Consider the following 12,135-nt stretch of genomic DNA (forward strand, 5'->3'; position numbering starts at 1 on the left):
CCTGAGATCAAGAAAGAGTTGCACACTAAAGCAACTAAGTCAGCCAAATGCCTCTATTTTTAGATCCTGTAGCAGAAGTTTTCCTGACTCTTAACTCATAAAGGAACGTGTTTCTGGGTCAAAACCACATAGGTTTTGTTTGTTTTGTTTTTATTATGTTGGGATGGGGTTTTGTTTTTGTTTTTGTAATAAGCTTATAATTTCAGATAGTCCATAGGCCCACCAGAATGTAAACATTTATTATATTGCCATCCACTTCATATTTTTCTTTTTCTCTTTGCTTATGTATCCTTGTACATTCCTAAGAGGCTATTCAAACACAAAAGCATGTCTCTGTCTTTCTCCCTCCCTAAGGTAAACTGTCAAGTCTGTCAAATTCAAAGTATGTTACAGAGCCATGAATTAAAAGGTCATTATTGATTTACTAGTGGAAAGCTAAATTTAAAATGGTAATTAAGTAAATATCGATGTGATTTATTTGAATAAATAGAATATAATAGAATGTTAAGATTTGTTCATCTTAGGGGCACCTGGGTGGCTCAGTCAGTTAAACATCTGATTTAATCTCAGCTCAGGTCTCGATCTCAGAGTTCAAGCCCCATGTTGGGCTCTACAACTGGGCGTAGAGCCTACTTAAAATACATATTTTTTCACTGTAGCTACCATTATAGCTACCATTTATTGGGGGTTTACTGTGTGTTAAATATTTCATATTTTTTCAGTTTTTCATTGAAGTTGGTATGACTTTTCCCTGTTTTACAGAAATTTAGAGAAGTTAAAATATTTGCTCAAATCAGACATATAACAGTATGTTGCAGAGGTAGAATTCATATCTCTAAGTGTTTGTTTCAGAACTCATGCTGTTAAATATGATTATGCTTTAGTAACAATTTGGATAGGGGTCTCAGAATGTAGACATTACTGAGATATATTTGAGTCTTGCCGACCCTAATTTTTAAGAAAAGGAATGTAGTTCTTTAAACTGCCCTCAACTATTGGGTGAAAGGATGGATCTTATTCTAGTTCATTGAAAAGAGGGCACTACCCCCTTTCTACCAGTAGATGGTGGCAGAAAATTAAAAACAGTTTTTAAAGGGAACCTGTTGGAGAAAGTTAAGTGTGTATTTTTTTAGAGGAAGGCAGATGAGAGATTAGAGAGCTTCGGAACAAAAGAAAAGTAAGAACTGCCTATGGTGTTATGACAGGCAGCCCACAAATTGGGAGCAAAGGAAGCAGATTTATAAAAATTTTTCTTGGAAAAATACCTTATAAAAAAGAAAAATATTGGCTTTTATTAAAAATTGATATTGTTCTGCTTAGTTTTCAGATGTTTCAAGTATCGTGAACAGAGACTTGTTTGGATTATGTGTTTCTCAGCTAGACTGAATAAATGTTAACAATGGATAAGTGCAAACACATTGGGCAGTTGCGGCTTGCTCAAGACCATTCCATCCTCAACCCTCAGAAATGGCATTGTGTGGACTGCAATACAACTGAGTCGATTTGGGCTTGCCTTAGCTGTTCTCATGTTGCCTGTGGAAGATATATTGAAGAACATGCAGTCAGGCACTTTCAAGATAGCAGTCATCCTGTTGCCTTGGAGGTGAATGAGATGTATGTTTTTTGTTACCTTTGTGATGATTATGTTCTTAATGATAATGCTACTGGAGACCTGAAGTTACTACGAAGTACCTTAAGTGCAATCAAAAGTCAAAATTATCAGTGCACGACTCGTAGTGGAAGGGTTTTGCAGTCTGTGGGTACAAGTGATGATACTTATTACTTACACGATAGCACCCAATCTCTGCTTCAAAATGAAGATCAAATGTATACTGCTCTTTGGCATAGAAGAAGAATATTAATGGGTAAAATCTTTCGAACTTGGTTTGAACAATCACCCATTGGAAGAAAAAGACAAGAGGAACAATTTCAGGAAAAAATAGCAAAAAGAGAAGTGAAGAAAAGACGACAAGAATTAGAGTATCAAGTTAAAACAGAATTGGAAAGTATACATCCAAGAAAGAGTTTACGTTTGCAAGGTCTAGCTCAGTCTACCACAGTAGAAATAGTTCCTGTTCAAGTACCACTGCAAACCCCAGCATCACCAGCAAAAGATAAAGTAGTACCTACCTCAGAAGATGTGAAATTAAAAAAAGCCAATGACTCCTCAGGTAAACAAAGGCCAATAGTAACTCCTGGTGTAACTGGATTGAGAAATTTGGGAAATACTTGCTATATGAATTCTGTTCTTCAAGTGTTGAGTCATTTACTTATTTTTCGGCAATGTTTTTTAAAACTTGATCTGAACCGATGGCTGGCAGTGACAGCTAGTGATAAGACAAGATCACCTTATAAGCATCCACCAGTCACAGATACAGTATATCAAATGAATGAATGCCAAGAAAAAGATACAGGCTGTGTTCCCTCCAGACATCCAAGTTTATCATTAGGACTAAGTGGTGGAGCATCAAAGAGTAGAAAGATGGAACTTATTCAGCCAAAGGAACCAAGTTCACAATACATTTCTCTCTGTCATGAATTGCATACTTTGTTCCAAGTCATGTGGTCTGGAAAGTGGGCCTTAGTCTCACCATTTGCTATGCTACACTCCGTGTGGAGACTAATTCCAGCTTTTCGTGGTTATGCCCAACAGGATGCTCAGGAATTTCTCTGTGAACTTTTGGATAAAATACAACATGAACTAGAGACAACTGGTACTAGGTTACCAGCTCTTATCCCCACTTCTCAAAGGAAACTTATCAAACAGGTTCTGAATGTTGTGAATAATATTTTTCATGGACAACTACTTAGTCAGGTATGGATTTGTTTTTAATCTTACTTTCATCTTGGGGAATTCATAAAACGAAGCCTAAAAAATGTGTATTCTCTGTTTATCTAGTGTGTTAGAGAGGACTGTTTTCAGGTCAAAATAGATTGCTTTTACAAATACGTGTCAAGAAGTCAGCTTATTCATTTACAGTGTTTCACTCATTTATGTGTTTCCTTCATGAATCACTGGAAGTAGTTTTTCATCTATGGTATCAAAGCTTTTGGGGCATCTGGCTGGCTCACTTGGTTAAGCATCCGACTCTTGATTTCAGCTCAGGTCATGATCACACAGTTCCTGAGTCCGAGCCCTGTGCAGGGCTCTGCACTGACAGTGTGGAACCTGCTTGGGATTCTCTGTCTCCCCCTCTCTCTCTGCTCCTCGCCCACTCTTTTGCGCATGCACACGCACACTCTTTCTCTTTCAAAAATAATGGGGCGCCTGGGTGGCGCAGTCAGTTAAGCCTCCGACTTCAGCCAGGTCACGATCTCGCGGTCCGGGAGTTCGAGCCCCGCGTCAGGCTCTGGGCTGATGGCTCGGAGCCTGGACCCTGTTTCCGATTCTGTGTCTCCCTCTCTCTCTGCCCCTTCCCCGTTCATGCTCTGTCTCTCTCTGTCCCAAAAAAATAAATAAACGTTGAAAAAAAAAATTAAAAAAAAAAAAATAATAAACATTTTTTAAAAAGCTTTTTTTGTGGGAAGAGGGAATCAGGAAACAAAGCTTCTTAGGTTGATAATATTAAATTCATTTTCTGAGAGATTGAGAAGAGAGGGTTTAATGCCTTAGGGAAGGAACAGATTTGAAGATGCTGCGGTACTGGGAATGGATTTGGTACACACTTGAATAATTTTAGGAACCAAGAGGTAGCCCTGGAAGACTTTCTATAAAATCCACGAGGGCAAGGTCTGAAAGCTTTAATAAGTAGGTAGGGAAATTTTAAGTAAGTGTGATTTCATTGAAAATAATCCTAAATGATTTTCCTTTATTTTAATTACTGTTGTAAAAGTTTCCCTTGTTGTGAAAAGGAATCACAAAACCAGGATCTTTAATCCAATTAATAACTCTAATGACTTGTTGGTAAACTATTACTAGACATAAGGTTCTCTACTTTTCCATAGCATAGATCTTAAATTTTTTTTTGTTTTAGGCAATTGGCTGTTAGGTCATTTCCTTCCTCTTGCACACCTGCCTCTGTTCCTCATTTCAACTTTCACAGTAATGATACCACCTTTTGTTTTTATAACATTAGCATACTTTGCTAGAATGTAGCTTAAATATTAAAAAAAAAATTTTTTTTTTGAAGCTTGGGGCACCTGGGTGGCTCAGTCAGTTGAGCGTCTGACTTGATTTTGGCCCAGGTCATGATCCCAGCGTCATTGGATGGAGCCACGTGTCAGGCTCTGCACTGACAGCATGGAGCCTGCTTGGGGTTCTCTCTCCCTCTCCGCCCCTCCCCTGCTTGTGCATACACTCTCTCTCTCTCTCAAAATAAACATTAAAAAAATTTCTTTGAAGTTCTGTGCCCAAAGTGGGGCTTGAATTCATGATCCCAAGATTAAGAGTCACATGCTCTACCAACTGAGCCAGCCATGCATGCCTGTAGTTTAAGTATTTCAAATGTAATTATTCCTTGGGTGTATCTGTGATCTTTATTCCACTTAATGTTTCAGAAATGTAAAGATTCTACATTGTGCCAAATAGCAAATTAGAGTTGTTTCTTGTGTTGCATGCAATTTTATTTTTCTGCCATTTTTATGCAAAAGCTTAAAATGCACTATTAAGGGTGCCTGGGTGGCTTCGTTGATTAAGAATCCAACTTCAGCTCAGGTCATGATCTCATGATTCATGGGTTCAAGCCCCACATTGGGCTCCACACTGACAGAGCAGAGCCTGGTTGGGATTCCCTCTGTCAGCCTTTCCCCCATCTGCACACACACTCTCTCTCAAAATAAATAAATAAACTTAAAAAAAAGAGAGAGGAAAAAAATAATAAAATGCACTATTATAGGAGTGTCTGGCTGGCTCAGTCGGTAGGATATGCAACTCTGGATCCTTGGGGTTGTGAGTTCAAGCCCCATGTTGGGCCTAGAACTTACCTAAAAATTAAAAAAAAAATTTTTTAATGCACTATTATAAATAGAGGTAATATATAGTCCCCAAGGACCTATATGATACAATAAATCTATGCAGTAAAAGAAAAACCATCCCCTTATCCCATAACCCCACAATCCACATATAAAAACTATTAATAGTTTGGTATATTTCCTTCTAGTTTTTTTTCTTCTGCACATTTATACATATTTTCCCCAACTTGTGTGGTCATGATGAATTTATCTCCTTTCTTCATTTTTTTTTTTTTTTGTTGTTGTTGTTGTTGTTGTTGTTGTTGAGAGAGAGAGAGGGAGAGAGAGGGAATCTTAAGCAGACTTCATGTTCAGCACAGAGCCTGACTGGAGCTCAACATTCACAATCGTGAAATCATGACCTGAACAAAAATCAGGAGGCAGATGGCTAACTGAGCCACCCAGGTGCCTGTAGTTTTTCATTATGATGTAAAGATTTTTCAGTCTTGGGGCGCCTGGGTGGCGCAGTCGGTTAAGCGTCCGGCTTCAGCCAGGTCATGATCTCGCGGTCCGTGAGTTCGAGCCCCGCGTCAGGCTCTGGGCTGATGGCTCAGAGCCTGGAGCCTGTTTCCGATTCTGTGTCTCCCTCTGTCTCTGCCCCTCCCCCGTTCATGCTCTGTCTCTCTCTGTCCCAAAAATAAATAAACGTTCAAAAAAAGAAAATTAAAAAAAAAAAAAAAAAAGATTTTTCAGTCTTTAAAATGTTTTATCCTTTTTTTGTTTTTTACAGCATGTCGATGTCCATTATATGTATATACCATAATTTATTTACCCATTCCCATATTGTTGACTTGTAAAATAGTTGCAGTTTTTCTGTTATTATAAAGTTATAAGACATTTTTTCTAATGATTTCTTTAAGACAGAACCCTAGAAGTAGCATTACTTTGTCAAAAGGTAGGTCTTTCGATACTTGAGTACAAATTTCTTTCCAGAATTTTATATTTTATATTTTGAATAGTGCAAGAGTGCCTGTGTGTTTATTTTTCTTTTATGGATGACTTGAAATTAATAAAAATTTTTATGCCAGCTTTTTGCTCTCTTCCTTTAGACATGTAATAAACTCTTAGGAATATGGTTATCTCAGGAGATTCAGATGCTTGGTTCCTTTAATAAACTGTTCTCAAAAGGTTAAAACCTGGCCCAAATGAGTCCCCAGACAAACACCAAGAGTGTTCTTTTCTTTGTGTCAATTTGTTAAATCTAAAATCTACATTAGACCTGGCTTCTTTATTTTGTTGCCTGTTCCAGGAATGTAACTTTATGAAAGAGTTTAGTAATCTATCATGTGGGGATTATTAGATTTGTAGTCTGTCTTCAACATTAAGTCCTGCTGAGTGTTTCACTGAAGTTATAAGTCTTTCCCTTTCCAGTTGCTCTATTGCCTATGTCAGTTGTTAGAACTGCCCCGTATTCTTTGTAGTTCCTATATTTGGTGAAGATTTTGATGTAGTGATGTTTGTTTTAAGTGAGAGTGTGATGACACCATTTACATTAAATGTATTGGCTTTTGAAATTATCAGTTGGTAGGGCTTCAAAATCTACACGTACTAATATACTATATATAAAAATATACAAATAGTATTTTATTTGTATCATGGTTAAGAGGTTATAGGGATTTGGAGAGAAAATTAGTGAAAGATGAGGAAGGAAAAAGGACAAAGAACAAGTCTAATAATCTAAACATATTAAATTAAATGCACATAAATCTCTCTCTCACATACACACACATATACCAAATTAAATGAGTCCACAGTTGTCTTTTTTTTTTTTTTTTTAAACCTACATTCAGATTTGACTAATGGCCTTGGAGTTTTTTAAATGCCTACTGGTTAAAGCCCACCAGTACATAATGGGTTTAATGACAGTCATTGAAAGGAAAAATTATAATAATAAAAAAAATCCCTGAAAATAATACAAAGCAAATTATTCAGAATTCTGATGGTGCATTTTCATAAGAAAAACTAATTTACTGACCTCTATAGTGAAAGGAGTAAGTGTTTTGACAGAAGGATTGTAATCTGAGGAACTAATATTTTTATTTTCAGGTTACATGTGTTGCATGTGACAACAAATCAAATACCATAGAACCTTTCTGGGACTTGTCATTGGAATTTCCAGAAAGATACCAATGCAGTGGAAAAGATATTACTTCCCAGCCATGTCTGGTTACTGAAATGTTGGCCAAATTCACAGAAACTGAAGCTTTAGAAGGAAAAATCTACGTATGTGACCAGTGTAACTGTAAGTAGAGACTATATATTCTCTTTGCTTTTCTAAGATTAGCAAAGAGAAACACAAATGAGAGGAAGCGTAAAAAATTCCTCAAGTAGTAGTTCTGGAAATAAAGTTTGGTAGTTCATCAAAAGAAATTGGGATAGATGTTTCTACTTTATAATTGGCATTTGTGAACTATGTGTTTGTTTTGCCTTCTGATGATATTAAAAGAATTTATCCTATAGTCAATTGTGGAGAGAAAGAATTCATAAAATAAGAAATTTAAACTTAATATGTGAGACAGAATAAAGTAGCAACGGGGAATAGTCAAAGAAGGCATATTATTTAGTACTGAATGTAATGTTTGCTGAGTCTTTTAGCTACATATCAAAACACTGATCTATAGATAATATATGCGTATAAGTGTGTGTATGCATAGCTAGATAATAGGACATAATATATAGGCGGACTGCTGTATGGAAATTGGTTTCATGAAAACAAAGAATTAGTCAAAAACCATCTACTGTCTCTTCTATATTAGTCATTGTTCTAATTGCTATGGATAGAAATAAAATACTTTTTAAGGTACTTACATTCCTAATGGAAGAAACAGACAATTAAGATCTATTATGAGAAACTCTGTCATAGAGGTGAGCACAGGAACCCAGCACTGGGGGATGAAACAGCCATTGCAGTTAAAGAGAAGCATCATCCTCCAGGGAAATTGTATATAAAACCATGACAGATCTGTTGTGTCTTTAGCTGGTGTCTATCTTTTCTATCAATGTACATGTGGCATCTTAGTGTTTATACCATATATTTTCAAGTATTCTTTCTAATTTCCATGTCTGGAAAAAATGACTCTAGGGTTTTAGATACTAAACTTCTAAGTAATATAAAAGAAATATTGGATGTTCCAGCATTGAAGAAATGTCACATCAATTGATGGTTTTCTTAGAATGGCTTATGCTGACATTTTCTGAGTGCTGTCTAATATGAACTCTGTTATAAATATATAACCCTAACATTTATGAGGTTAGAACAAAATAAACCTTATCAAATTCAAATGGTGAAGTATTTTTTTTTCTTGGACATAAATGTGAATGGTCCTAGATGCTTTCATCACCAAATCTGGGAATAGAAAGATACTATGAATGAATACAGAATATGATTTTATAATATGTTTGTGTGTGTGTGTTGGGCCTAAAAGAGCTACTCTAATTTAATACATACAGGCAAGTGTTTAAAATTATAAGTCAGGGAGTTGACATCACTTATCTAGCTATACATGGGCCATATATTCAGGGAGACAATCCAAATGTAGGTCTAGGACATTCAGCAGCGCTGGATTCCTGGATGTCAGGAGCAGAGACTTGGAGGAAAGTCTTCTGGTGGCAAGTGGAGATGGCTTAGAGGATAGCCTCATAGGGGACTGGTTCCACCCCCTACAGGAGAAGCAGCTATTGCTGTGACTGGAGTCAGAGCTGCTGTATAAGTTGAAGGACAGCTCCTAGGCGTCCAGAGCAAACTTGTAGATAATGGCCCAGCCTGAAGCTGCAGGGTACAATTCATAGGTGAACCTCTAAGAGAAGCAGAGGAGACAACAGAAAGAATCTAAAATGCCACCTGTTTTAAGATTTGTACTAAAATAGCAAAAGCAAGACACCGAGGGAGTCCTCAGACACAGAGCTGGTAAAGGACTGCTGTGTCAGGAAGTGGGGAAGGGTGTTCTGAGCAATTATGAACCTGTCCCCACTGGGATTCTGATTAAATTCAGTAAATGAACTGACCATGATAATTGTTTAAATGAAGAATTTGGGAAGTGTATATTAAAGTATGTTTAGGGAAAGTTTTCTTATTAATTGGCATAGCCAAATCCATTTTTAAATATTGTAGCACTATATCATTCTGTTGCCTTATTTGCAGGATTATATTAAATCATGTACTGAATTGGGGCGCCTGGGTGGCTCAGTTGGTTGGGCGTCCGACTTCAGCTCAGGTCATGATCTCATGGTCTGTGAGTTCGAGCCCCGCGTCGGGCTCTGTGCTGACAGCTCAGAGCCTGGAGCCTGCTTCCGATTCTGTGTCTCCCTCTCTCTCTGCCCCTTCCCCGCTCATGTTCTGTCTCTCTCTGTCTCAAAAATAAATAAAAACATTAAAAAAAAAAATCATGTACTGAATTGTGTACATATCTACCTTGACTAGCTCTTAAGTTGTGTGTATGCATGTTTGTACTTACAAGTTTTTTTTAGAGCAAGTATGTCCTTATCTCTAGCGCAGTACAATGCCTGTGACAGAGAAGATGTTTAATAATACATGTCTAAAGTATTTACTCAGCATTTCTTTGTATCTTTAAATTTGATTCTCATTCTGTCTTTGATATCACAGCAAAACGTAGAAGGTTTTCCTCAAAATCAGTTGTACTCACAGAAGCACGAAAACAGCTTATGGTTTGTCACCTACCTCAGGTTCTCAGACTACATCTCAAACGATTCAGGTTAGTAGTAGTGGTATTATAACTACATGCTTCATTTGTTTGTTTGTTTTAAAGATTTTTTATTTTTAAGTAATCTCTACATTCAACGTGGGGTTTGAACTTAACACCACCAAGATCAAGAGTCACATGATATACCAACTGAGCCAGCCAGGCTCCCCTCCAACTTTACACTTCTCATTTAATCATTCCTTGTGCTTATCATGCTTTAAAACTTAACACACATAATGAATCAAATTTTAGTAGTATATACTGGGCTAGCAGATGACTTAGTAACATCTACCTACTTCTGCATTCACTTATTTATTTACTTACTTTTTAAATGTTTACTTATTTGAGAGTGTGTGTGCATGGGGCAGAGAGAGAGGAAGAGAGAGAATCCCAAGCAGAGCTCCAGGTGGGGCTAGATATCAGGAACCATGAGATCATAACTTGAGCCAAGATTGAGAGTCAGATGCTTGACTGACTGAGCCACCCAGGCACCCCTACTTCTGCTTTTTTTTAAAGACAAAAAAAATCCTGTCATTATCTCTAGCCTTGACCAGTAAACACTACATTTAATAACTAAACTTCTGATTTGCTTCCCTTGTAGAATACATTGCTAATGAGTCGACCCCTCCCATTTTGGTCTGCTCAGTAATCTTATTCTCCATGTAAGTTTCTGCTTATAGAGTTTAAAATATGCTCAGTGAGGGTATAAAAGTCTTTATAACTTAGAGGATTTGGCTCAATTGCTTCATTCTCAGAAAAATAAGTTCAACTAAGAGCAGTTAACAAAAACAAAAAAAAAATTCTAGTGTTCAGAAATATGTTTAGTCAGGTGAATTAGTTTGCAAAACTGTTGGTTAAGCAAAGCATATGGTTTCATACTTTGTAATAACCATGTTAACCTTAAAGCTTTCTTATTAACCTTTCTTAATAACCTTAAAGCTTATTCTAATCTCAAATGACTTTATGTGCTAGGACTTGAAAACTACTGAGACCATGTTTTTCATACATATTGGGTTTTGCTTGTTTAAAGTTTTTTTAATAATTGGGGCGCCTGGGTGGCTCAGTTGGTTAAGGGTCTGACGTCGGCTCAGGTCATGATCTCACGGTTTGTGAGTTCAAGCCCCACATCGGGCTGTGTGCTGACAGCTCAGAGTCTGGAGCCTGCTGTCTCCCTCTCACTCTGCCCCTCCCCACATCACACTCTGTCTCTCTCTCCTTCAAAAATAAATAAACATTAAAAAATGTAAAGTTTTTTTAATAATTAAAATATTTATTTATTTTAACATTTATTTACTTATTTTTGAGACAGAGGCAGAGCATAAGCAGGGGAGGGGGAGGGAGAGAGAGAGAGAGAGAGAGAGAGAGAGATACAGAATCTGAAGCAGGCTCCGGGCTGCTCTGTTAGCACAGAGCCCGACGCGGGGCTCGAACTCACGAACTGCTAGACCATGACCCGAGCTGAAGTCAGACACTCAAACAACTGAGCCACCCAGGTGCCCCAATAATATATTTTTTTAATTCAAACTTTACAGAAGGTAAAGTAAAAGCCCAAAATAAGTACCTCTTTCCTCTCAGTCCCACTTCCCAGAGATATTCACTGTTAACTCTAGTCAGTTATTTCAGTTACTTATTGAAGCTGTTAAAGGTACAGTAAGCAAATAACATGTGAATGCTGGTTAATGCAAGATGTTGTTCTATATTCTTTGGGGACTATAAAGTAGGTTCCTTTTCTCAAGATTATAATCAGGCATGCACAGAAATAGTGGTGAAATAGAAATACTAAGTATCACAAATTATATACAAATTGATTTATCAGAGACTTAGAAGAGGGAGTTAGCTGATGTTCCCAAAGCCTCTCTTATGGCATAGGGGTCTTTATATTATTCAGATCTCAGTTTATATGTCATCTCTTTAGAGCAGACTTCCCTGACCATCCTACTTAAAAGTAGCACCACTCAGGGAACCTGGGTGGCCCGTTCAGTTAAGGGTTCGCGTTTGGCTCAGGTCATGATCCCTGGGTTGTGGGATCTAGCCCTGTGTCGGGCTCATGCTGAGCGTTTAAGATTCTTTCTCCCTCTGCCCCTCACCCTTGCTCAAGCTCTCTATTTTTTTTCTAAAAAAAAAAAAGGTAGTACCACCCAACCCTCATTATCATATTACCCTGTTTCTGCTTAAATGACAGAACCCATCACCTGCAATTAGTAGTTTACTTATTTCTCTTCCTCTGCTAGTGGAACAGACGCTCAGTAAGGACAGGAATGTTGTCTATTTCATTCCTGTATCCCAAGGCCCAGAACCAAATTCTGTGCATAGTATTTGGCGGAAAATATTTACTAAGTGAACGAATGGGGCATGTACAGAAGGAGGAGCACTTTAGCCTAAGGGAGCAACATGAACAAAGGTATGGAGGAAGGAACAGGGAAGGGTATAAACAAAAGGTTTAGTGGAGTCAGGCAAGACCTGCCATTGTGCATAAAATCAAGTG

At 37.5% G+C, this 12,135-nt stretch overlaps 1 protein-coding gene across 4 annotated transcripts in view; it reads left to right on the forward strand.

The window, feature by feature from the left end:
- Window positions 1-12,135, forward strand: part of USP44 (ubiquitin specific peptidase 44) — a 56,169-nt gene that overhangs the window by 38,212 nt on the left and 5,822 nt on the right. For all 4 annotated transcript variants that reach the window (XM_086712619.1, XM_086712618.1, XM_086712620.1 and 1 more), the window contains 3 exons: window positions 1,321-2,815; window positions 6,997-7,192; window positions 9,554-9,662. In XM_086712619.1, the coding sequence (XP_086568745.1) occupies window positions 1,391-2,815; window positions 6,997-7,192; window positions 9,554-9,662 (1,730 nt within the window). In that variant the 5' untranslated portion in view covers window positions 1,321-1,390. The remainder of the gene's footprint in view (window positions 1-1,320; window positions 2,816-6,996; window positions 7,193-9,553; window positions 9,663-12,135) is intronic.

The sequence above is a fragment of the Puma concolor genome, chromosome B4 (genome assembly GCF_028749965.1).
Source record: "Puma concolor isolate L17-30 chromosome B4, mPumCon1.1.hap2, whole genome shotgun sequence".
Taxonomy (NCBI): Eukaryota; Metazoa; Chordata; class Mammalia; order Carnivora; family Felidae; genus Puma; species Puma concolor.